General features: G+C 36.7%; 1 protein-coding gene and 1 pseudogene across 6 annotated transcripts in view; one reads left to right on the forward strand and one right to left on the reverse strand.

The window, feature by feature from the left end:
- The window catches only part of Tlk1 (tousled like kinase 1), a 121,824-nt gene that overhangs the window by 82,321 nt on the left and 11,567 nt on the right, over window positions 1-27,936 (forward strand). For all 6 annotated transcript variants that reach the window (XM_090342651.1, XM_090342654.1, XM_090342652.1 and 3 more), the window contains 3 exons: window positions 5,342-5,408; window positions 20,703-20,800; window positions 24,875-24,956. In XM_090342651.1, coding sequence (XP_090198777.1) covers window positions 5,342-5,408; window positions 20,703-20,800; window positions 24,875-24,956 — 247 coding nt within the window. The remainder of the gene's footprint in view (window positions 1-5,341; window positions 5,409-20,702; window positions 20,801-24,874; window positions 24,957-27,936) is intronic.
- LOC150056221 (receptor-binding cancer antigen expressed on SiSo cells pseudogene) lies at window positions 25,296-26,271 on the reverse strand (annotated as a pseudogene).

Genomic DNA, 27,936 nt, shown 5'->3' on the forward strand with positions numbered 1-27,936 from the left:
AATTTGTTGGATTGAATTTCATTTTCTTGATAGAATTCTGGTTTGTCAGATGTGTTTTACTTAATACTTCTCTGTTAAAATGCTGACAGTTTCAACTATCTCATTGCCAGGCCATTTCATTGTATATTTTGACTATAACTCTGAAGTGATTGTAACCTTAGAAAAACAGATCTACATAGAAGTAAAGAATCTCAGAATTGCACACACATACACGTCACAATCCATTGCTTTTGTAGCACAATGTTTTAGCAGTCATACTCTGCAAATATCCTGAGTATATTTTTTAACTGTTCTTTTAACAGTAGTCTTTTGGTTCATAGGACATCTTTTCATTCAATTATGCTTCCTTCAGATTCTTTAGAAATATTGTGTATTCTTCATATACAAGTATTTTGCTTGCTGAATTAAACTTACTCTGATCTATTTTATTCATTTGGATGCAATTGTAAATAGAATTCTTTTCCTAATATTTGTTTTCAGATTTTTGATGTATAGAAACACAGATTTTTGTCCTTAATTTCATACCTTATTTATCAGAAATAATTATGTGGTGGGGTTTTTATATATTATATGTGTGTTTTTTAGCATAGATTCATGTTACCTGTAAATACAGATAATTTTACTTCCTTCTTTATAATTTGGATGCATTTTCTTTTTGTTCCCCATACCTACTTAGTCTGCTAGGACTTCGAGTAAAGATAGAATAGCAATGGAGAGAGTGAGCACTATAGTCTTGGTCCTGTTGTTAGGGGGAATCTTCTAGCCTTTCATTGGTGTTTAAAATGGTCCTTTATAATGTTGAGGCAATTCCTAAGCTGTTCTAAGTTAGACTAGTCTTATTTTTTTCCACCACCTGCAGTTTATTCTAAAAATGGGACCCATTAGTGCAAGAGTAAATGTTCCATAAAAGTATTTGGTTGTAATAAACAGGAACCTATACTGTGTGCCTCTTAATGGTCTGTTTACCATGGCTTGTATTGTGTACTTTGAGGCTTCAGATTAGTTTTCTGATTAGAGAGTTTTTAATACAGGGAATATGAAATTTCTTTAAAAGTGACTGTTCCTTTGGCTGCCAGTGACTCATACCTGTATCTTAGTTACTCCAGAAGCTGAGACCTGAAGGATTCAGATTTGAAACCAGCTCAGGCAGGAAGGTCTCTGAACTATCTCTAAAAATAACTGGCAAAAAGTTAAACTGGGGGCATGGCTCAAATGGTAAAGTACCATGAGCAGAAAAACCTGAGTGAGACCACTAGGCTCTGAACTAACACCCCCCCTTTCACACACACACACACACACACACACACAACTTACTAAATAACAGATTGACTTGTTGAGAGAATAAATTTCTTTTTAAATAGTAAAACACATAAAAATAATTGTGAGTTAAGCCACATGTTAGTGGCTCATGTCTATAATCCAAACTGCTCAGGAGACTGAGATCTGAAGATTGCAGCTCATAGTTAACCCAGGCAAGAAAGGTATGTGAGACTCTACCTCCGGTTAACAGCTTAAAAGCCAGAAGTGGAGCTATGTCTCAAATGGTAGAGCCTTGAGTGAAATAGCTAAGGGATAGTACCTAGTCTCTGAATTCAAGTTCCCCCACCCCCCAGTATAGGCACAAAAAAAGAGAAAAGGGAAAAAAAAAATTGGGAATAAAAAGCCATTAAAGAAAGTCGTCAGGCCAGGAGTTTGGCCTCAGGGTAGAAGGCTTGCCTAGCATGAACAAAGACACAGGTTCAATTCCTCGATATTACATACATAGAAAAAGCTGGTAGTAGTATTGTGGCTCAAGTGATAGAGCTCTAGCCTTGAGAAAGCCCAAGGGCAGTGCCCGGGTCCTGAATTCAAGCCCTAGGACTGGCCAAAAAAAAAAAAAAGATTGTCCAATTTTATTTAAATATATAGATTTGGGGATGGGAGTGTGGCCTAGTGGTAAGAGTGCTTGCCTAGTATGCACGAAGACACAGAAAAAGCCAGAAGTGGTACTGTGGCTCAAGTGGTAGAGCTCTGGCAAGATAGATAGACAGACAGACAGACAGATAGATTGATTGATTTTTTGTTGTTGCATGCCAGTCCTGGGCCTTGAACTCAGGGCCTGAGCACTTGTCCTTGGATTTTCTCAAGGCCAGAGCTCTACCACTTGAGCCACAGCACCATTTCCAGCTTTTTCTGTGTATTTGGTACCTAGGGGTCAAACTTGGGTCTTCGTGCATGCTAGACAAGCACTCTACCACTAGGCCAAACTCCTGGCCCAGTAGATACATTTTTAAAAAGCATTTTTCATTAATACAAGTGGTCAGATAGCAAAAAAGCTCTACTGTGTTACATACTTCCTAATTAGAGATGCATAGAAATGTAAGAAATGGCAATTTTGCCATGTTAGGATTTCTTTGACAGCTGAAGCAAGACCTTAGAGTAGGAACTTTTTTTTTATGCTAGTCCTGGGGTTTGAACTTAAGACCTGGACACTGTCCCTGAGCTTTTTTTATTTAAGGCTAGCACTCTACCACTTGAGCCACAGCTCCACTTACAGCTTTTTTTTTTTTTTTTTTTGTGATTTAATAGATATGAGTCTCATGGACCTTCCTTGGCTGGCTTGGAACCACAGCCCTCAGATCTCAGCTGCCTAAATAGCCAGGATATAGGTGTGCTTTATTTAATGTGGTATCTTGAACCTTATTTGAAACAATTTCTGGCGACATTATAATTTTCTTTATTTTAAAAAGATTAGCTGTCTAGTGGACAGGAGTTTGGTAGAGTGTTTGCCTAGCATGCATGAAGACCTGGGTTCTATTCCTCAGTACCACATACATAGAAAAAGCCAGAAATAATGATGTGGCTCAAATGCTAGAGCTCTAGCCTTGAGAAAGCCCAAGGACAAATGCTCTGGCCTTGAGTTCCAAGTCCCAGGACTAGCAAAATAAATAAATAAATAACTATCTGATTCTAGAATGTTAAGTATCACTGCCTTAGAAAATCAGAATCTTGCTAACTCAAAATAGAATGATATCCCTTTCTTCAGTTGCATAAATTCCATCAATATTCACATGTAAGTACGCTACTTTTCTTGATTGCCATACTTAATGGAATCTTGCTTCAAAAATTTTAGAAAACTATCACTGCCTATCAGGTGCAGAGCCTTTAGTTCAAACCCCAATGCCATATCAATATATATATATATATATAAGAAATAAGTAGATTAATAAAAATAATTTCATACAACTCAAATAATTTTTTCCATCCTGGGACTTGAACTTGGGACCTTGTCACCATCCCTTAGCTTTTAGGCTCAATGGTAGCACTCTACCACTTGAGCTGCAGCTCCACATCAGGCTTTTTAGTGGTTCATAAGCAGTAGAGTCTTAGTGACTTTTCTGCCTGAATTGGCCTCAAACTACTGTCTTCAAATCTCAGTCTCCTAGGATTACAAGTGTGAACCCACTGGCACCCAGTTCTAATTTTTGTTTTTAAATACCTAATTTTGTGTACCACATTGTAACTCAGTAAAAGGTAGTGTATCCTTTTGTACAACAACATCCTATGGTTACTTAGCCTGAAACTAATTTAAGAAGAAAATAACATGGTTATATGGTAACTAAACTTCCATTACCCCCCCAAACACATACATGCACACACGCACTCATTTGTACTTGTCTATGCTCCCCCTCACTATATACACACACCCTAGAAGCTGTTTGCTAACATTTCTACAACCTTACTCAACTGTTACTTGAAATATTAATAGTAGTTCCCAATCCTCACTTTTGCATCTCTTTTCCTCTTCCTTCTCTCACTCAGTCTACATTCATATTTCAATAGTTAATTGTTTTTCTTGTTTTATATTTTGTATCATGAGACAAAGTCTTTTTTTTTTTGCCAGTCCTGGGCTTGAGCTCAGGGCCTGAGCACTGTCCTTGGACTTTCTCAAGGCTAGAGCTCTACCACTTGAGCCTCAGCACCACTTCCAGCTTTTTTCTATGTATGTGGTACCGAGGAATTGAACCCAGGTCTTCATGCATGCTAGGCAATCACCTTAACCACTAGGCCAAACTCCCGGCCCCAGACAAAGTCTTATTATATAGCATAAGCTGGCCTTGAATTCATAATCTTCTTGCCTCAGCTTCTCTAGGTCACAGAATGTAAGGATTATAGATATGTACTACTGCTATGCCCAGCTACAATAGTTGAGTCTCTAAATTTGTTATAACTAAATGCAATAGCTGTCAACTATGGCTAATGTAATCTAGTAGTGGTATTACTCTAACACCAGGGAAAGAGTGTTAATTTAAAATGTTTTACTTTTTTCACTCTCCGATGTTTTTTATGAAATACTAAATAGATTTTGTTTGTTACTTTTGAATTCTTTCTTTAGTATAAGTAACTCATTAACATCTAGCTAAAGGGAAATCTTCTTGCACTAAATGTTACTGAAGGACACGAACCACACCTTAATTAGCTTTACTATACGTCCTCAGAACACTGGGCCAGGAATTTGGCCTAGTGGTAGAATGCTTGCCTAGCATGCATGAAGACCCAGGTTCTACATTCATAGAAAAAAGCCAAAAGTGGTTCTGTGGCTCAAGTGATAGAGCTGTAGCCTTGAGAAAGCCCAAGGACAATGCTCAGGCCCTGAGTTCAAGCCAGGAGTGGCAAAAAAAAAAAAATTAAGTAAACTATCAATTATAGACTTGACTATGATAGACAAAAGCAGTTCTTTCAAGTTAGAGTATGAAATGAAAGTTGCTTTATTTATCAGAATGCAGAATCTCTTTTCTTATGATATCCCAGGCTGGCTTAGAAGTTACAAGTATGTCCCATCATACTCAGCTTCAAATCATTTTTTCTTTGTTTCTTTTCTACCTCTCTGTCCTCACTATTAATTATAAAGTCACACAAAAATATAAGTAGTTTTATTTTCCATAATTTTTCTTTTTTCAGTCATGGGTCTTGAACTCTGGGCCTCATGGCTAGTACTCTACCACTTGAGCCACAGCACCACTTCTGGTTTTCCTGGTAGTTAATTGGAGATATGATTTTCATGCTTGAGCTGGCTTTGAACTTGATCCTCAGATCTCAGTCTCCTTAGTAGCTAGGATTACAGGTGTGAGCCACTGGGCCCAGCTCTCCATAATCTTTAAGTTCTGAATTCCATAGTATTCATCAAGTAGTTACAGAATTACTTTGTTTACAAGTATTAAGTTTATTCTGAAAAAGAATCTTGAAAGTATTTTTGGATCATGTGTTTTAGGCTAAAACTTATGTATATTTTAGTATTTCCATTTGGTCAGTTTTACCTATTAGTTATTAATAATATTTGATTAAAATTTCACTTTGACAGGTTAACTTTGGCAGAGTATCATGAACAGGAAGAAATTTTCAAACTTAGACTAGGACATCTCAAAAAGGTATGTGAACTATATGTTTATTTTAATTTGTTGCTGGAATTTCTGGTGTTTTATTCTGTCTTTATATTAGGAGCTGAAACGTATCAATTAGACCAAATTTAGAAATTCAAACAGAAAGGTGCACTAAAGTTACATTTCATGTTGAGTATGTGTCCTTTGAGATGCCACCATTTACTTTCATGGATTACATTTTTAAGTTGAAATGTGAAATCCCATGTTATTTGTGCCTATTTCATAAATTGAAGTGATTATACATATCAAAGTTACTTCTTGGACTTACAGTTTATTGAATGCTTGCTAAAATATTTGGTTAAAATATGTATGTACATGGAGCTGGAACTGGTGGCTCATACCCATAATCCTACCTACTCAGGAGGCTGAGATTTGAGGTTTGAGGTTTGAAGCCAGATGGGGTTGGAAACTCTGAGAGACTTACCACTAATAAACTACTCAAAAAAAGGGGGGGGGGCAGGTAGAGTGCTTGCCTAGCATGTACAAAGACACAGATTCCATTCCTTGGTACTACATACATAGAAAAAGCCAGAAGTGGTCCTGTGGTGGCTCAAGCAGTAGAGGGCTACCCTTGAGAAATCCCAAAGGACAGAGGTCAGGCCCTGAGTTCAAGCCCCAGGACAAGCAGAAAAAAGAAAAAGCTGAAAATGGTGCTGTGACTCAAGTGGTAGTGCTTTTAGCCTTGAGAAAGCCCAAGGGCAGTGCTTAGGCCCTGAGTTAAACCCTATCAAAAAAAAATAATAATTAAAATAAAATAAAATAAATAATTTTTGGCTCAGTATTTGTACTCTGCTTGCCAGATTATTTTAAAATGTTTAATAAACTAAAATATCGATAATATTAAGTCAATCAACCAGAGATTGTGTCTATAATGTCATCTCTCTGGGTAGAGTGATAAAGGGCACAGAAGCCCATTTTGGTTGTAGCTAGCCTCACATTATCTACTAAATTCCTTTTGTTATCAATATGCCATTTAATTACAGACAATAGATGTATGTATGAAGTTATGTATTATATTATTTATAGTATATATTGTTTACATTAGTGTTATATATATTTATATTATGCCATGTTTGTGTATGCCACTGTTCCGAAAGCTTCAATTAAAATTACTGGAAGAACAAATCCAAAAATGATTTTTGTATTTAATTGTTATATTTAAAAATCATTTTATTTTGTGATTTTTTAAAAAAAATTTAAGTCCTCCTGTACTATTGTAATTATTGAGTAGTTATATGCTCTTTGAATATAGTAGGCAAATTTAGTCTGTTTTTATAGATTGAATTAGGAATAGTAACAACAGTGGGCTGGGCACCTAGCTATTCAGGAGTCTTGAGATCTGAGGACCGAAGTTGGAAGCATGAAAGTCTGTGAGACTCATTTCTAATGAACACCCAAAAAAAGTTGAAAGTGAGGCTGTGGCTCAAGTGGTAGCTCAGATATAGCACCCAGGCCCTGAGTTTAAGCCCCAGGACAAACACCAAAAAAAAAAAAGGAGGAGGAGGGTGGAGAGGTTTTTTTTTGGGGGGGGGGGGGGCGCATGGGAGCTGTCCCAGAGCTGTTCAGCTCAAGACTACCACCCTAGCCCTTGAGCCTCAGCACCACTTCCAGTTTTCTACTAGTTAATTGGAGATAAGAGTCTGAAGGACTTTAATGCCCAGGCTGGTTTTGAACCTTGATCCTCAGATCTCAGCCTCCTGAGTGGCTAGGATTACAGGTGTGAGCCACCCAGCCTGGCAAAAGAGGATTTTTAATACATAATAAGTCATGTATATTCTGTGCTCACCTTTAACTATTTTTGTAATAAATTAGACCTATGTTTCATGTCCTATGTAAAAATTTACCAATTATTTTCTAACCAGTCTTTGGTGATAAAGAAATATTTAATATACACTTAGTTATACTGGTAGTAATTTGCTAAGTAAATACTTAACTGATACTACTAAACACATACTTAGAACTTTGCCTAGAGGGTTATTTTCACACATAATAGCAAAATTATTCTTTTTAATGATAAAATTTTGCATCTGCTGAACTTTATTTTGTGAAAATCAGTTACATAAAATCTAATTTTAAATGTAGGCAAATTAGGAATTGACTATATTACAAGAAATACACTTGAAAAACCTTTAGAAGAGGATTTGGTTTTGCTTTGGATTGATTGGTGGTTGGTTGATTTTTTTTTTTTTCAAGCTTTGCTGTTTCTTTGAAAATACTTGGTTTCTATGAAAAATGCTTTTATTTTCTAAAATGAAGTGTACTTATGCCTCTAATTATTATGTAAACATTTGTGAGCTGATACAGAATACCTTTATCTTCTGTTCTAACCTCCATATTATCCTCTTTCCCAATGTTTGACCCGCTACATTTTTCATATTTACTGTCTTTTCCATATTTTTCATGATTCCCTCCCCCAGCTTTTATTCAAGTTTCTGTGCAGTCTTAGATTTCTAACTTTATCTTTGTCCTAACTAATTTCAACATGTTTTTCCTTGACCTCAATTATGGAATATTTTGGGAAGGTGGATCAAGTAATAATATTGAAATATACCTTCGTGTCTTAAATATATTTTCTTTTGAGACTCATTTGAATGTGAAGAATGAATACATTTATAAAGAAACTTGTTACTAGTATTTGTAGAGGGGGAAAAAACTTATCTAGTACTGTCACCTCAGAGAATAACCAAATATACTTACAACTAGGTCTTTATTTTAACATATACAATTTTAAAAATAATAAGCAGTTTACCTATTAAAGATAGGTTTTGAATACAGAGTTGAAAATAGATTATCTTGTTTTCTAAAGAAAGGGGTGATAGACTGGACAGACTTTTGGGCGGGGGGTGGGTTGTGGAGCTTGAACTTGGGATCTATGTGTTATCCTTGCTCTTTTGCTCAAGGATTCAAGTCTACTGCTCTACCATTTTGAACTACAACACCATTTCCAGTTTTCTGATAGTTAATTGGAGATAACAGTCACACAGACTTTCACACCTGGACAGGCTTTGAACCATGATCTTTAGATCTCAGCCTTTTTAGTAGCTAGGATTACAGACCTGAACCACCAATGCCTGGCTTACTTAGGCAGAATTTTAACATAAAAAAGACTGGCTTAATTCCAGAGAAAGATTTGTTAACACCTTCTTCCCTCTCTCCCTCCCAATTTCCTTTTATAAAGGCTTTTCCAAGCCAAGCACTGGGAGCTCAAGCCTATAATCTCCCCTACAGAGGATGACTGCAGTTCAAAACCAGATCAGACAGGAAAGTCTGTGAGACTGTTATCTCCAATTAAACAAAAAAGCCTGTGGTACAACAAAAAAGCTAAAGGACAAGGTCCTGAGTTCAAGCACAAAAAAATAAATAAGCTTTTCAGCATAAAATAGAATTGATTAATAGATTAAATTTGTTAGCACTGAAGTATAAGGTTTCCTTCATTGAGGAAGTTCAGGTCATATGTACTTGGAAAAATAAAAGATGTTTATTAATCTCAGTAACTTATATGCTTTGCATTCATAATAATTATAATTGAGCAAGTAATATGAAAAATTTTATTTTCCATTAATGAATGTTAGAAAAGTAATAAATCCAAAACTGTCAAAAGTGTGATAGTCAGGCAGAAACCTCAAAAATAAGTATATATCTAAAGTAAATAAACCCTTTCAGTTGACTCCATAAAGTAAATTATAAACTTTACTTAAGGGTTTATCTGAGATTAGGGTAGTCACTGTATTATAGCATCTCTTTTTATCTACTATATCAAAAAGTTTTAAATATTAACTTTTTGTTTTCCTAGTTTATGTAGTCATTGCTTACTTACTCAGAACTGACATATTTTCCATGCTCTGCCAAACATAATCATTATTCAAGAAAATTAAATACCTTTATAGACTAGTTTTAACCATTTTTGAAGGAACATTTATTTTAACTTTTCGAATGCCACAATTTCCTATATATACTTTGTGTGAAGTGTTATATACCGTGTCAGTGTTTTGACCATGTTAAAACATCAACACTTTATTACTCCTTTTGCTACATCATGTGATCCTTTTCTAGACTTGCTTCTCTGTATACAGAAGAATTAATTCACTTGTAGCTTGCATATCTTAAGATTAGTATTTGCTGCCTGTAGCTTATGCCTGTAATCTTAGTTTATAGGAGGCTGAAATCTGAGGATGTAGGTTCCATGTCAACCTAGAGTCCATATGATTATTACCTCTAATTAACCACCAGAAAAGCCAGAAGTGAATCCATTTCTCAGTGGTAGAATGCTAGCCTTGATCATAAAAGCTCAGTACTCGTGCTTTGAATTCAAATCTCAGGACTGGCACAAAAACAGACAAAAAGAATAGAATTTTCTTCAACCTGATGATTTTGAGGAATCATGCAATTTTATATCATTACAGATAAAGGATAACATTTAAGTCAGTTGTTTTCACTTGTTCTTTTTCTTTCTCCTTTTTCTCAGATTTCCTTTCTTGAACTGGGCTCATAATTATTGTATCAGCATATATTTTTATTGCTAGCTACTATATTGATTTCACTCTTAATTTTCTTTTTAAAAATTAGTAGAGGGCCAGGAGTTTGGCCTAGTGGTAGAGTGCTTGCCTAGCATGAACTTAGACCAGAGTTCGATTCCTCGGTACCACATACATAGGAAAAAGCTGGAAGTGGTGCTGTGGCTCAAGTGGTAGAGCTCTAGCCTTGAGAAAAGTCCAAGGACAGTGCTCAGGCCCTGAATTCAAGCCCCACGACTGGCCAAAAAAAAAAAAAGATTAGTAGAGAAGCACCTGTTTCTAAAATATGTAAACACAAATAATTTTTTTTAAGGATTGCATAGAAGAAGTATTTGTTGGGCCATGCTTAAAATTCTAGCTACCTGGGAGTTGGAGACAAGAAGATTGAGAGTTTGAGCCCAGCTTGGGAAGCTAATGAAGTTAAAACCAGAACTCAAAACAAAAGGCTTATGGGGCATGACTCAAGTGGTAAATCCCTGTCTTGGATGTGCTTAGCTCTGGGTTCATTCCCAGTATCTAAGGATGGAGGGAAGTTGGTATTCTAAGGTAAAACAACTAAGAAGTGTGTGTGTGTGTGTGTGTGTGTGTGTGTGTGTGTGTGTGTGTGTGTGTGTGTGTGTGTGTGTGTGTGTGTGTGTGTGTGTGTGTGTGTGTGTGTGTGTGTGTGTGTGTATTCCCCATGTGGAATCTAATTTAAAGAAACTAACCAGATACCGTTTGATCCTGTTTTAACACTAGTCTTTGATAAATTGTAGTTATAGGAAAATAATTTATCTGTGTAATTTGAGGATTTCTGCTGGGCTGTTTGTATAATCAAATCAAATCAGTAGTGTGGAGTTGACAACAATTGGATGTTGTCATAATATCCTAAACTGATGATGAAATTAAAAAGTTATTAGGACCAATAACTAAGTTAATTTCTTGACAGTACTGTTAAGTTTGTTACAAATAGTATGTAATGAGTAGTATACAGATGTGTGTTGCTATTTTCTAGTCTTCAAATTTTGTGTCTTTTATTTTACACATTTAATTATTTGTTGAAAATGTTTGATATCTCAGAAGCAAATACTAAATAGTATAATAGGGGTTGGGGTTGGCTTTAGTAAGTGTGTTTTGGAGTGTGTGTGCGACAAAAAAGCTGGGGAGATGAAAAGAGAAGGGAATATATCTACTTGCTTTATAAGCCATAAGTATAAGTGCCAGAAGTTTGATTGGAGGAATATAACCAGCTTGTAATTGAAACAGGATTAGTCAAGAATCATCAGCATCAACACCAATTTTTCTTTGCAGACCGAAGGATTTAGCTAAACAATTTACAGTCATCTCAGTCTCTACTAGAACAAAAATCACATCCAACATGCCACCTGACACCATTTCTTTCTCTCTCTCTCCTTTGCTCCTTGCGATGTGGCATTCATCTCTCCTTGTGCCTCCGTTCTGAAGAGATAACAGTATAGCAACAACTCTGCCACTGAAATCCTGTTCTGTGACTGATATTGGCACCTGCAAAGAGAAACAACCAGTAACAGGCAGCGGCAGCATCAGTATTAATCTTCCATGATGAAATCTTTACAGGTCAAGAACAAGTATACAGCTCTTTCCTCACCCCTTCACAGTGGACCATGCAACTAGTTGAAGTGGAAGACAATGAATGGATTGTCTGCAAGTCTTTTGAGCAGTGGAGAATACAGGGAGTTGATTTTAGGTGAATTAATCCCCAAATATTCTTAAAGTTTTTTTTTTATCCCTTTTAGTTTTTCTTTTTAGAATACCAATGTCATCTTATCTAGTAAACCCTTATTATGACCACAAAAAATAAGTTTGCATATGTGACATTTCTTGTCACTTTAGGTTTAATTGGAAATGATGAACAATATAATGCTAGAGGATTAATCTTTAAAATGAATCCAGAAGAAATCTTTTCCGAGAATTTTCTCTTTTAAAATCACCCAAAATGTACATTGTTCTGTACAATGTAACACAAGATGCTACTTGTATAGGTAGTTTTCAGTATAATGCTAGTAGAAATGCACTGTACTCAAAAAGATCACAGTTAAGCCATAAACAACATTATAAAGTTCCTAACTTCTTGATGTATGTAGACAAGAAACATGCTAAGAAGAATGTTTGGAATTCTTCACAACCTTTTCTCCTTATAACAGCTTCCTACTTAAAAGAGTAAATATAATCTATAAGAGATGATTTGTGCAAGAACATGAGACTAATTGTAAATGGAAGGCTCTGACTGGTTTATATTCCACCTCATTCTGACATAGGGACCTACAAATGTTCCTGGTATTATGTGATCTTAAGTTTTATGGATTAAAAAATGCATGTTATTTCCCTACATTAAATATCAATTCATTTGAATAAGCAATGAAATATAACATTTTGGGAAGAATTTTATAAGAATTTTTCCCATCACTTAAAGTAGAGTTTGTTCAATTCAAGTATGTATGTTTAGTCTAGAGATTGCTATTTTATAAAAAAAGAAAAGTCTCTTGGCCACTAGCCATTCCTAGTCAGAAACATAAGCTTATGTAATTTATATGTAGAAAGCATAGTGAAAGTATAGAAAATTAAGCTGTTCCCATTAATGGAAATACTGTTTAAAAAGAAAACAACTATATAATACACCAACATCCCCCAAAAGGTTAAAAGGATGTAGAATGCTGAGAGAAAGGACCACAGTATGTGCATCCGTACCTCAGTAACTGTTTAACATTAAGGAATACTGTCTGAATAACCTTACAGTATATAAGGAAAAATACTAAGTAAATTTTGCCAATCATTAGAATTTTTAGATTCTTTTTTTTTTTTTACTGCAAGTGATACAGCTATTTATTTTGTCTAAATAAAATGGAGGAACTCACACAGAATTAAAACTTTATTTTTTTTTTGCCAGTCCTGGGGCTTGAGCTCAGGCTCTGGGCACTGTCGTTGGACACTTTTGCTCAAGGCTTTTGCTTCTGACTTTTGCTTCCAGCCTTTTCTGTGTATTTAGTACTGAGGAACTAAGCCCAGGGTGTGGTGAATGATAAGCAAGCACTCTGTCACGAGGCTACATTCTTGACCCTAACTCTTCCTTATTTTAAGAGCCATTTAAATGTGTTTGTGTGCACATTTGAAGAAGGCGTAAACCAGTCCTCCTTTCTTTGGAATTAAGTGTAGAGAGAGGAAAACACCAGTGAAACCTTAGTAATGAAGGTTCTAAGGTTTTTATCTGAGATGGCTTATACACCTGTGGACTGGGAGGTTCCAATCTAGCGGTAATGACCAATTTGGTGATTGGGCTGAGAATGGAGGGAACATTTAAAAACACAAGAGTTTTTTTATTTTTTGTCAATTGTGTGGCTTGAACTCTGAGCCTGGGCCTTCTCCCTGAGCTCTTCAGCTCAGGGCTAGTGCTCTACCACTTTTAGCCACAGCCCTACTTCCAATTTTCTGTTGGTTAACTGGGGATAAGAGTCTCATGGACTTTAGTTCCTGGGACTGCCTTTGAACCATGATCCTCAGATCTCAGCCTCCTGAGTAATAGGATTATAAGTGTGAGCCATCACTGCCCGGCAACACAGGAATTTTATAAATAATTTTTGTCTGTTCTCTTCTTCCTCTCCCCAGTATATACACTCAGACTCAAGAAAGAATATGGTTATGGGGCATCGATTTTATAATTGAGATAAATGCAGACCTGTTGCTTGTGGGGTTTTATTGTTGTTGTTGTTTTGGCCAGGAGCTCGAACTCTGAATCTAGGCACTGTCGCTGAGCTCCTTTTTGCTCAAGGCTAATGCTCTACCACTTGAACCACACACAGTGCCATTTTGATCTTTTTCTGTACTTAGAGATAAGTCTCAGGGGCTTTCTTGGTGGAGTTGGCTTCAAATCTCTGTCTTCAGATCTCTGCCTGAATGTAATTTCCTCCTTAAATAGTCTGTTTTTATTTTGGCACTGCCCTTTCATTTGTCCTCCTTTGTTGTAGATTTCTTTTGTTTGTTTTTTGCCATAGGGTCTTGCTATGTAGCCACATTGGTTTCAAACTCTTAATCTTCCTGCCCCAGTCTCCCAAATGCTGGGATTCAGGATTCATCACTATACCAGGCTTTCATTGTTTTTTTGTTACTTTCACCATTTACTTTTAGGGTGATAAACTTGGGTGCGTGTGTTCGTGCATGCATATGTATGTACATATGTACGTGTACGTGTGTGTGTGTGTGTGTGTGTGTGTGTGTGTGTACTAGAGCTTGAACTCGTGATTTTGCTCATTGTTTTCCACTTATAGCTGGTACTTTACCACTTGATCCACATCTTCACTTTCAGCTATGTGCTAATTATTAAGATACAGACTCTTGCATAATTATCTGCTGGGCTTTGAACCTTGATCCTCAAATCTCTGCCTCCTTGTATAGATAGAATTCTAGGCACGGCACCCAGCTCCTAGTAAACTTTTTGTTTTTTCTTCCTGGTCCTGAGGGTTGAACTCTGGGCTTCAGTGTTGGCTTTTTCTGTGGTTAATAAAAAATAAAACCCTTATAGCCTTTCCTACCCCTGCTGGCTTCAAACCATTATCTTCAGATTTCAACCTCCTGAGCCATGGGCTCGCAGCCGGATAAACTGTTTAAATGATATAATTAGTTTATGAAATTGAAATATTTTTTAAATTTAGAGAATATTAGTTTCTGTAATCAAACCCACGTAGATAAGACCTTACATATGTAATACAGGGGGTTTACTACCCCTGTACAAATGAAAAAAAATACGTTTAACGTTTCTAGACCAATATGGCTATTAATTTCTGTATGAAACAATTTTTGAGCAGTTAACATTTTTCATCATAATACTGAAATAATTTTAGTGATGAATTTTTTGAAATCTTATTCTGAACTAGCTTCCTTTTTATTTTTTCTTTCTTTTTATGCTGGTCCTGGGACTTGAACTCAGGGCCTAAGCATTGTCCCTGATCTGTTTTTTGTTCAAGGCTAATGCTCTACCACTTGAACCACTGCTTTACTTCTGGCTTTTTGCTGGCTAATGGTAGATAAGAGTCTCACTGACATTCCTCTCCAGAATGGAATTTTACATCTCAGTCTTCTGAATAGCTACGATTCTAGACTTGAGCAACTTGCCCCTGGCTGAACTATCTCTCTTGAACTATCTACCTGTCTGTCTATGTCTGTGTGTCCGTGTGTCTGTGTGTCTGTCTATCTATCTATCGATCTAATCTGTCTATCTATGCAGGTATTAGGGCTTGAACTTCAGGCATGAGCATTGTCTTTTAGCTTTTGTTCTCAAGGCTAACATTCTCTAGTTAAGCTACACCTCCACTTCCCAGCCTTTTGGTGGTTAATTAGAGATAATTAACTCTCCTGTCTTGCTTGGCTTTGAACTGAAATCTTCAGGTGGCTAGAATTAGAAACCACTGGCACCAGGCTAACATTGTCATGATGCTGATTGATAGTCTATAGAACGTATAAGCTTTGGTTGCTTCTACGCTTTTTATAATGCATCTCAGAGAGATTCTTTTCTTTTTATTAACTTTCATAGACTATAGGTTAGCAGGAAAGCTATATCAAAGTTCTTTTGGACTATAGCTCAGTTGTAGAGCACTTGCCTAGCCAGAGGCTCTGAGTTTGATTTCAAACACCACAAAGAACAAACTAGAATAGTAAATTGTTCAATTTATTTAGGCTTTATAAAAATGTCAAGTTTTAGAAATGAGGATTTTACTCTGTGTATGCAGGATTTGCTAAATAACTCAAAGACAAGGTGTTCTCTAAAGGATGTATTGGTTTTACTTGTAAAATACATTTTATGACAATGCTTTATTGCTTCAGTATTTTTACACACTACTTTTCTTTTAATAATTTGCCATTACAAGCTGGGCACTGGTAGCTTACACTTAGAATCCCTAGCTAGAGAGGCAGAGATCTGAAGATTGTGGTTTGAAGCTATCCCACACAGGAAAGTCTGTGAGATTCTTACCTCTAATAAACTACTCAAAAAAGCTGGAAGTGGAGCTGTGGCCTTAGTGGTAGTGCAAAAGCAGCTCAAAGACAGCATCCAGGCCCAGAGATCAAGTCTCAGTACTGGCAAAGATTGCCAGCTCCAACAAAAATTACTCTTATGGTAAATGGAAAAACAAAACAAAACAAACCTCCAAATCACCTGGCATTTTCAACTGGAATTTTCACAAATTCTACATTATTGCAGCTTACATTTGACTTAGAGTTGAATGAAAGGCATATTAAGTTACCATTACCAGAAGAGATTTTGACTACAAATAGAAAACATTTCTATGCAAAGATCTAGTCAGAGACAATCTATTCTGGTAAAGTTGCTATGGGATTTATCTTCTGTATAATTGTTTTTAATTAAAAGTGTTGAAGTGATATTTTTATAGATTTGAACAGTGGGGTCATATTGAGATACATACTTGAATAACTTGGTTTTCTATTTGAGCTTAAAGTACTGTTCTATGTACTATTGTCTATTAGTTTGGTTTCAATGGGAAGAGCTATGTCCTTTCTTATGTCAATCACTAAAACTTCTCTAATATCATTTGTCTTACTAATATATCTTATATTTTATAATTGCCTGCAATGACCAATATATTTCTAGGTATATATCTGTTTCTTCTAGATTCTCTCTGCTTTAATTAACTGCTCAGCTGGAGTATGAAGCCAGGAGTTAAAATTAGTATTCTTAAATGCAAGTTAACTAGTCAGATTATTCCTCATTTATTTTACTACCCTAAAAAAAACTAAGCAGTTTTGCCATGAAACTAAGTTTTGTCATTTCAAGGTGATGGTAAACCAAGGTCATTTTTTTACTTTAGATCTGCATTGAAAAAAAAATAATTGTGAGGATGCTTTCAGAGATTAATGTCAATCTCAATCAAAGAGCCTACATGATAGACCTTTGGAAATGATCTAACCAAAGATAAATTAGCTGTTCAGACTACAACTTTCTGTACAGCTACTGCAAAACTGGATCACCCCCTTTCTATGATGGAAGAGTACATTTGATAGTGTTGTTCCTAGCATTTACTTAAGGATAGCCCTATTTAGTTACAGCAGCCCCAGCAAATACCTAACTGAGCTGCTTAAACAACAGAAAGTCACTTTCTTTTAAAAGCCCAACATCACATTCTGGTAGGTTTTCCCCCCCTTTGGAAAAAGTTTTATTTTTGTATTAACACTGGAAAGTACAAAAACAAATGTCAAATACATCCTTGTAAAGAAAAGGGGCATAAATATATTAAATCTAGTTAGATAGAGTTATATATTTGAGATATATGTGTCATATATAGTATTGATACATATGTGTCATTGGTAGGTTTTGATTTCTGGTGAGAGTTTTCTTACACATGGTCTTTACCCTAGGGACCTGAAAAGGTAGGAAGAGGGATCTCTTCATAAAGTCACTAATTTCATTATGAGAAACCCATCCTCACGACTTAATCTAACTAATTCCTAGTGGCCCTGTCTCCAAATAACTTAAATCTCAGAGGATTAAGGCTTCAGGTTGGAGGAAACACAGATGTTTAGTCCATAATGGTATATACGTTTTTTCCTCAGTGGGATTTGAGAAAAATTATGAGTTAACAGAAGTTTTCCCCCTAGAAGCATGCCACTTTGTCTTGAAGTCTAAAGATACCATGGAGTACTAATTACAAGATAGAAAATGTAAATGTATTTTACTCTCTATAGTGGGTTTATGTCTGTCCATATGTAAGATGCTATTATAGTACCGTTCCTTCTCGTAACATATTCTCCCGAATGCTTGAAATTCAGCTTTTCCTCGTAGTGCCTCTGACATTGTATTTTTCCAGTAAACTTAGCAATTTAAACTGCATGCATGTCTGTCTCTGCTTTCATAATGTTTATCTTTACTTTTATTTTGTCAGTCATAGGACTTGAATTCTGGGCCTAGATGCTGTCCCTGAGCTCTTCGTGAGCCATAGTACCACAGTTTTTTGGTGTTCAATTAGAGATAAGAGTCTCACAGACTTCTGTGCCTGGGCTGGCTTTGAACCTTGATCCTCAGATTTCAGCCTCCTGAGTAGCTGGGATTATAGGTGTGAGCCACCAGTGCCCAGCTTTGTAATATTATTGTGGGACATACTTAGGTTTCATTGGATGAGTACTTGTTTCTTAATTTAGTGACACATTTGACCTTAATAAATAGTTAATTATGATAAGGGTTACTAACATATTGATTTTCAGATTATAAAACATAAAAATATAATTAGTGTATGCTCAAAAATGTAGTTATATATGACTCAGCAAAATTTAATTTCTCTTCAGTTCGTTGTTGAAATAGTATCCCAATGACATTCAAGTCATAGTTAAAACATTTTAGCTAGGGGCCAGGAGTTTGGCCTAGTGGTAGAGTGCTTGCCTAGCATGCACGAAGACCCGGGTTCAGTTCCTCGGTACCCCACATACATAGCAAAAAGCTGGAAGTGGTGCTGAGGCTCAAGTGGTAGAGCTTGAGCCTTGAGAAAGTCCAAAGACAGTGCTCAAGCCCTGAGCCCAAGCCCAGGACTGGCAAAAAAAAAAACATTTTAGCTAGTGTTTTAATAATAATAACCTTTGAACAATTTCATCAAATTATTTAAAATTTGACCAGCCTTCCACATGTTAGTAATATGAAGAGCAAAGGTTAACACTTTCTGGATTGTAGTGTAAGTGAATTCAAATTCTATACTTCTGGGGCACTTCTTAGATAATCAGGTTTTGTTTGTTCTATAGTGGGGCTTGACCTTTAGGCCCTGAGCTCTTACTTGACCTTTTTACTTAAGACTGGGGAATCTTCCACTTGAGTCACACCACTACTTCTGGCTTAATTTGAGGTAAGTCTCATGAACTTAATTAGTGATAAGATTTATAAAATTTTCTGTCTGGGCCGGCTTTGAACTGTAATCTTCAGATCTCAGCTTCCTGAGTAGCTAAGATTATAGGCATGAGCCACCATTTGCCTGGCTTGGCCAGTGTTTTTGTTTTGGGGTTTTTTTTTTACCTTATGTGACTAAATAAGACAGAGTAATAAACTTTTGAGTTTATTGTTGCAAGGTTTTAAAATTATTTTCCTGCTTTTTAATGAATCTTTGATGTATGAGCCTCTTAAGATGTTTCTCTAGGGGCCAGGAGTTTGGCCTAGTGGTAGTATGCTTGCCTAGCATGCACAAAGACCCAATTCGATTCGTCAGTACCACATACATAGAAAAAAGCTGGGGCTCAAGTGGTAGAGCTCTAGCCTTGAGAAAAGTCCAAGGACAGTGCTTGGGCCCTGAGCTCAAGCCCAGGACTGGCCAAAAAAAAAAAAAAAAAGATGTTACTCCAGAGTTCAAGGCCCATGACCAACCAAAAAAGCCAGGATTAGGCGCTCGTTTTGAGGAGAAAAGCTCAGGAACAACCCACAGTCCCTGAATTTAAGCCCTAAGACTGGCACAAAAAAGCAACAACAACAAAATCTTTCAAGAACCAAGGAGGATAGAAAAAGCGTATTTAGTTTCCTAATTAAGAAAATTTATTTTTCTTTATAATTAAAATAGGCCTTACAAGTCTTCAGTATAGTTATAACAGACTATGTCTCTATATTTGAATGAAATGATGGCACTTAAAATTTCAAAGTGAATTTTAGATTTTTGAGATAGTCTTTATATTGAAGTATAGATTATTAACAACAAAGGAGCTGATGAAATATAGAATATTTAACTGTGTAATATTTAGAAATAACATCCTTATAACTAAGTATATAATTAAATTATATTAATCAGACCATACTAATTTATATTTACTTAAATATTCAGAAATACTTTGAGTATTTTTAGAAATTTATACCTAAATGTGACATATAACTATTTAAGTAATACTTAGATTGTAATGAAGGAAAGTATGCATGTAAGAGAACCATTAGTGACTTGTTTCCTTATCTGCTTTGGTATGTTTTGTTTTAAAAGCTTTTTTTTTTTCAGGTTTGACTTGATAAGAACTTTTTTATTAAAGAATTTATTAACATTGATTTTTACATCATATTTCAAATGACAGGTTTAACAAACAAGTGTTCAAGAAGGGAAACAGTAGTGACTTGTTTTCTTATCTGGTTTGGTATGTTTTGTTTTAAAAGCTTTTTAAAGTACATTTCTTTAGGACTTGACTACATCTGCTCTGATAACTTGAGGATCTACCACCACAGTTCATGATTTTTTTAAATTTTAATGTCGCTTTAGGATTACAGTGGGGTTTATCCAAGTGAATGGTGATACTGTATGTGTGTGTATATGTGTGTATTCTAGATCTTGTGAAAAGGTCAAGGAATACTCAGTATTTGTCTTCTTCCTTCCTTCACCTTCTAATCATTTTGTTTGTAGTATTAGTAACAGTAGTGAATTTTTCTTTCTTAAAATCCAAATGGACCAGAAATAAGATTTTTAGTTGATTTGTGTCACAAGTCAGCTTCAAATGACGGTAACTACCTCACAGTCATTTCAGTAGAGACATTAAAATTTTTTCTTACAGCACCTTGCATGTCATTAAGGTAGATTTTTATATGAAGGAAATAGTACCTTGAAATAGGCTTTTTTTCCCCCTTATCTCTTTCTGTCTTTCAGGCATTGAAAAGAACACTGGCCTTTTAACTCAGCGGTACTTTATAATGCACTGTTCTTCCTATCACTGCAAAAAAAAAAATGGATGCATGGGTAAAAGTACTTTTTTATATCACAAATAAATTGAGCTTGTTATAGTCCCTTCTCTTCATTCTCAGGAGGAGGCAGAAATCCAGGCAGAGCTTGAACGTTTGGAAAGAGTCCGAAATCTTCACATTCGGGAGCTCAAAAGGATAAACAATGAAGATAACTCTCAGTAAGTATTTGTTCTTCACTGCCGATAAATTCCAACCCACTCACCTCTCCCTGCTCTCTGGAAGAGCACAAATACTACTTGCTTGTTAGGCATGTCATCACACTGAGAAAGGAACTTCCTGTGCTTAGAGGACCTTGTGTGATATACTCACCAGCCATCTGACCACTATTTCTCATCCTCTGCTTGCTGCATATGTCATAGACATGCTTGCCTCCTCAGACATGTCATGCACGTTTCCACTGGCTGACGTGTTTCTTCTCTAAACATAGGAGTGGCTTTTTATTTCATTACAAATTTTTATTAGAGAGGCTGTTCCCTTAGAACACACTACCTTAGATGTAGTTCCTACCTCAGCTAATTTCCTTTCAGTAATGTTTGCTTTAGTTATCACAATTTGGGTTTACACATTTAGTTATTACACATTTCGTTATTTGTTTTGTCTCTCCCAGCTAGACTATAAACTTCATGAAAGCATGGACTTAGTTTTAGATTGTAGATTCTTGTTATATCATCAGAGCCTAGGCAAAGACACTTACTAAATAAGTGCATGTTGACTGATGCCAAAGTTAACATTATAGCAATGAGGAGAAATCATTTTTTTTTTTTTTTTGCCAGTTCTGGGCTTAAGCTCAGGGCCTGAGCACTGTCCTTGGATTTTTCTCAAGGCTAGAGCTCTACCACTTGAGCCTTAGCCCCACTTCCGGCTTTTTCTAAGTATGTGGTACCAAGGAATCAAACCCGGGTCTTCATGCATGCTAGGCAAGCACTCTACCACTAGGCCAAACTCCCAGCCCCAGGAGAAATCATTTCTAACATGATGTATTTGGGGGAAAGATAGAAAGGCCTACATGTTAGTGTGTTCTTAATTCCTTGTTATCAAGATGAGGACCATAGGAAGTTGCACTATGGCTCTAAATGGTAGAGCACTTGCCTTGAGTTGAAGAGCTTAGGGACAGAACCCAGGCCTAGAGTTCAAGCCTCATAAACAACAACAAAAATGACCAAAGATGAGGAGTACAGATACGGTGTATGTTAAAAGAATTCCAAGTATCTATGAGTTTGTGGGAACATTATGAAGATACATATTAATTAAGTGAGGCAGTACTTAGATTCAGTTGGTATAAAAGAGAATTAGTAGTGGGATAACAATGGCTCATGCCTGTAATCCTGGCTACTCAGGAAGCTGAGATCTAAGGCTCATGGCTAGCCCTGGCAGGAAAGTCCAAGATGAGACTTTTATCTCCAATTAACCCAGCATCAAAAATCTGGAACTTCAGTCGTAACACAAGTGGGGGAAATCTGTCCTTGCTGAATGAAAAATCTGAAGTGGGGGGAGATGCGAGTGTAGCCTAATGGTAGAGTGGTTGCCTAGCATGCACGAAGCCCTAGTTTCAATTCCTCAGTCCCACGTACACAGAAAAAGCTGGAAATGATGCTGTGGCTCAAGTGGCAGAGCACTAGCCTTGAGTAGAAAGACTCCAAGGACAGTGCCCCCCCCCCAAAAAAAAAGGAAAGAAAGAAAAGACAAAGCTAAAAGACAAGTGCCCTGCTTTGAGTTCAAGTCCCAGTACTGACATGCACATTCACACACAGAAACACAAGAGGAATGTGTCTCTTTACATTTTCATCTTTAAGTCTGATAATAGAAATCTAAAGCTTCATGACAATATTAGTATCATAATTCAAAGTAACCTATTTTTTATTTTGTGCCAGTCTTGAGGCTTGAACTCAAGTCCTAAATGCTGTCCATGAGATTCTTCTGCTCAAGGCTAGAGCTATACTGAGCTACAGCTCCACTTCCTGCTTTTTCTTGAGTAGTTTACTAGAGATAGGAATCTCACACAGACTTTATTGCTTGAATTGCCTTTGAACCATGGTTCTTATATCTCAGCTTCTTGAGTAGCTAGGTATGAGTCACTGGTACCCCATTTCTGTTTTAAAGTATAATTATTTGCTTAGGAAAAAAAGGCTCATTTGTGATTATAGTGTATGTTATATCATAAATAATGAAAATCTAATTCTGTTGTGTGAGATAAATAATGTAATTAATTTCTATCAGAAACCCATGGAAAACTAACAACATTTTGGGAATGAGTATCAAAATTTGTACTGTGACTTAACAGTGATTTAAATAAAATTAGTAGTTAAAAATGTTCATTAAAACTAAGCAGATATCACTGGGTACCAGTGGCTCATGCCTGTAATCCTAGCTACTCAGGAGGCTGAGATCTGAGGCAGGAAAGTGTGAGACTCTCCAATTAGCCTCCAGAAAACTGGAAGTAACCTTGTGGCTCAACGTGGTAGAACACTACACATTGAGCTGAAGATCAGGAATAATGCCCAGGCCCAATGATCATGGGACTTGAACTCTGGGCCTGGGTGCTCTTCAGTTTAAGGCTACCACCCTACCACTTGAACCACAGTGCCACTTGCAGTTTTGTGGTAGTTACTTGGAGATAAGAGTCTCATGGTCTTCAGTGCCCTGGCAGGCTTTGAATCGTGATCCTCAGATCTCAGCCTCCTGAGTAGGATTACAGGCGTGAACCACCATGCCCAGTGTCAAGAAAGAGTTTATTATTAAACCTATTTTAGTTGATTTTTGAAAAACACTATAAAATATAATGCATTTGCACTTTTGGATGCCGTTGTCTAATTATGCACGTTTTTGTTTTTGTTTTTTTATTATTTTCTTTTTTTTGCCAGTCCTGGGCTTGAGCTCAAGGCCTGAGCACTGGCCTTGGACTTTCTCAAGGCTAGAGCTCTACCACTTGAGCCTCAGCATCACTTCCGGCTTTTTTTTCTATATATGTGGTACCAAGGAATCGAACCCAGGTCTTCATGCATGCTAGGCAAGCATTTTAACCACTAGGCCAAACTCCTGGCCCCTGTTTTTTTTTTTTATTATTTTCTATGTAACAGTTCCCTTATCTGTAAAATAGACATAACACCAAGTTCTACTTCATAGAACTTGGATGAGAACTAAATGAGTTAACAAATGTAAATACTTAGCATTTACAGGTATAATAAACATCAACTTTATGAATCATTTTTATTATTAATTTTTTATTCCAGTCTTGAGCCTAGATTTTAGGTCCTGGGCACTGTCCCTGAGCTTTTATGCTCTAGGCTGGTGTTATGTCATTTGAGCCACAGGTCCACTTCAGGCTTTCTGGTGACTAATTAGAGGTAAAAGTCTCCCATGGACTTTCCTTCCCCAGCTGCCTTCAAACTGCAATTCTCAGATCTCATCTTGCTCAGGATTACAGGTACGAGCTACCAGAACCAGATTCTAAAATGTTATTTTATGGGCCAGGAGCATAACCTAGTGGTAGAGTGCTCACCTCACATACACAAAGCCCTGGGTTCGATTCCTCAATACCACGTACACAGAAAAAGCTGGAAGTGGCACTGTGGCTCAAGTGGCAGGATGCTATTAAGAAAAGTTCAATGACAGATTTAGTCATAGGACATTCAATGAGTAGAATGTTTTGCTTAAATAATCCTGTCTATTCAGAAGGCTGAAGTCTGAGAACTTAGTTCAGCCTGGGCAGAAAAAACTGTGAGACATCTTCAGTTAACCAGCAAAAAGACAGCTGGGAAGAAGAGATGTGGCTCTGGTGGGAAAGTGCCAGGCTTTAGCTAACAGCAAATTGAGAGCACAATGCCTTGAATTAACCCCAGTATCAACACCAGAAAAAAAGTATGTTTTTCCATGAGAAGTAATTTCTGAAGAATAAGAGATTTCTTATCAAGACAATAATTTGAACTGGTGTGGTAGCAATGTCTGTAAATGTGTAGCATTTGACAGTATTTGTTAGGTGTTTATAAACGAATTCTGCAATTGGCCATTGAACATAAATATTAAGATCTAAAAGTTAGACTTTATAAGCACTATAGCCTTAAGCTAGGTGCAAGTATGTGATAGAGAATGAAAAATACTGACAGGAATTTGAAATTAGAGTAACTGAGAAAGTAATTCAATTATTAGAAGTAGAATAAAAGAGTAGAATTTGTACAAGGAACTTTTGGTGTGTCTTTTAATGTGCCTGAGCAACTTTTTCCCATCTTCTTAAGGTTCAAAGATCACCCCACATTAAATGAAAGATATTTATTACTTCATCTGCTTGGAAGAGGTGGCTTTAGTGAAGTATATAAGGTAATTGTTTTTTCTTCTTGCTAATATAGGAAAAATAGAGCAGAAGTGGTTAAAAAGTATTGTATCTTTTGTTTATTGATTTTACTCTGATTTTTATGTCCTCACATAGAGTTTACATTGGTTTATGTTGTGTTTTCCCCAAGTTCTAAGCACTGTTCTTGTACATAGTCTCCACTTATTAATCCTTTTTTTTTTTTTTGAATTTGGTGCTGGTATTGGGGCTTGAACTCAGCCTCATGCTGTCACTTGTCTTTTTTTTAATATTAGAATTATTTATTTTATAATTATACACATTGAAGGAAAACATAATAGATAGCAGAGTTCTTTTTCACCATAAAATTATTTACACCCATTTATTTAGCTAGAAACACTAGCTTGAGAGGTACTGGTATATTCCATTTGTAATAATTTTTCTACAGGAAACAATTGTCATATGTCTGGAAAATGTTGAAGAAAATAGTTGCATACATCTTTTCTGTCCTTTTGAGTCTCAATCACTAAGAGTTCCAAGTACTTTGGGAGAATCTCGGTCTCCTGAATGGCCTGATGAATGCATTAAAGTCAAGCAGTGTATTTGGATTCCATACTTTTAAATCCATACAAATGTTGCATGGGTTGTGGAACTCAGACTTCTCCTACTGGCACTATGACATCTGAAGAGTATTTGTTATGAAAGTTTCACACCAATTTTGTTCTGTTCCTTCTTCATTAGCCTCTGTGCTTCCTTCTCCATTTTCTTTCTTTGTTGTTCTGCTGCTCTCTTTTCTGTCTGCTATTTTTCTGCTGCCTCAGAACTTCTGCTTGCCAGGCTGCATCTTCTTCCTCTTCCCAAAGCATTAGTATTTTCTTGCCAAGGGTCTAAGTCACCTAATTCAGACGACTGATGAATGAAAGGCATATCCTGTGTAGCTGCTAGTCCACTGGAGAAACCTGTGCTACCATCCGGGATGCCAAAATTTAACGGTTCTCTCTTTTTAATAACAATTTTCTGAGTTTTCCTTATAGTTGGTTAAAATAGTCAGGTTCCAGTTGTTCCAAAGCATTTTGTTGTGATGCCACGTTGCCATTGCCTCCTTCAATCTTTACACTTGTGGGTGCATCTTCATCCCAGGAAGTCCACTCCTCCACATCTGTCTGATTTGGAACTGAAGAATAATCAACTGTAGTTGTAAAGTTATTTGGTCTCCACTTAATTTTCTTCCTCTGCCAGACCTGCATATTAATCTCTTTAGGAATGAGAATACTGTTGCTAAGCAGGTACAAACTTTAAATAGCCGAAACTGAGTGATGGCCATGGTGGGAGCCAGAACCTGTCCCTCCCCACCCGCCGGCGGAGGCTCTGAGCTGCAGCTCCTAGGCAGGCTCGGTCTCAGCCCTGCTCATTCTAAGCCGGGCGCTTGCTCCATTGCAATGGACGCGACCACTGCACAGCTGCCATGGCCGTCCCTTTGTCAGCAGCCCCGCCGGAGGTGGCCTCACTTGTCTTTTCATTCAAGGCAAATAAGACTCTCATGAACTTTTCTTTACAGGCTGACTTCCAGCCAAGATCCTCAGATCTCAGCTTTCTGTGTAGCAAGGATTACCATTAGGATTAGAAGAACCCAGCTAATTTTCTCAACTCTTAACTTTATAAGTAAGACTGAGGCACAGAGAAGGTGCTAATAATATTCATTAGCACAGTCATTCAGCTAATAAGTCCATTATATTAATCCAAAGAAAATATTCTTTATTCTGTGTGTGTGTGTGTGCTTGCACACATCTACATCTATGTGTGCTTCTATAGGATTACAGGTATGAGCGACAAGCATCCAACTCATTTTGTGTTTTGGGTTTCCTATTTTTTTTGTTTGTTTGTTTTGAAGAAACAGGCTGGTGACTTGAACAAATCAAGTACATATCCTTTTTTTTTTCTTTCCTTTCTTTTCTTTCTTTCTTTCTTGACATTAGGGAAAATTGAGCATAGGTTGGGTATTAAAGGAGATCAAGGAATTATATTATTGAATATTACTGATGTAGTTAGGTATTAGTAATATGTTTTAAATGTGCAGTTAAATACTAAATAATTCAGAAGTGGATTATTGTAGGCTCATGCCAGTTTATCCTAGCTACTCATGAGGTTGAAATCTGAAGATCAGAATTTGAAGCCAGCTTGGGCAGAGAAATTTTACATGCGCTTTATCTCTAATTAGCCAGCAATGAGCCAAAAGTGAAGATGTGGCTCAAGTGGCTGATGCCAGCCTTGGGAAAAGCTAAGTGAGAGCTTGAGTCCCTGAATTCAAATCATAATACTAGCACTGAAAAATGAAAACAGTTTTTTTAAATCACAAGGAAAATATTGACGTGCTTAGTGGTAGAGCATTTTTCTAGTATGTGCAGGGCCCTGTCTTTGATTCATAGTGCTGCATTCCCCAAACAGGAAAAAAAAATACTATAGAAAATCTAAAATAGATCAACAGCTCAAAAAATTGAATCACTCCAAAACTAATCTCCAAAGTAACAACCATTAAAACATGGGCCAAGGACTTAAAGAGAGTCTACTCTAAAGAAGAAACAAAAATGGCCTATCGACACATGAAGAAATGCTCGACATCTCTGGTCATAAAAGAAATGCAAATCAAAACAACTCTTAAGACTCCACCTCACTCCAGTTAGAATGGCCAGGATCAAGAAAACTAATAACGGATGCTGGAGGGGATGTGGCCAGGAGGGATCACTACTACACTGTTGGTGGGAGTGCAAACTTGTTCAACCACTATGGAAAGCAGTATGGCAGTTCCTCAAAAGACTAAACATAGAGCTCCCCTATGACCCAGCAATTCCATTACTTGGCATTACCCAACCTTCCAGAAACAAGGGCATAATAAATCCACTAGCACAATGATGTTCAGTGCAGCACTATTTACCATAGCAAAGATATGGAACCAACCCAGATGTCCCTCAGTTGATGAGTAGATCACCAAGATGTGATGTTTATACACAA

The sequence above is a fragment of the Megascapheus bottae genome, chromosome 12 (assembly GCF_031878675.1).
Source record: "Megascapheus bottae isolate mThoBot1 chromosome 12, mThoBot2.hap1, whole genome shotgun sequence".
NCBI lineage: Eukaryota > Metazoa > Chordata > Mammalia > Rodentia > Geomyidae > Megascapheus > Megascapheus bottae.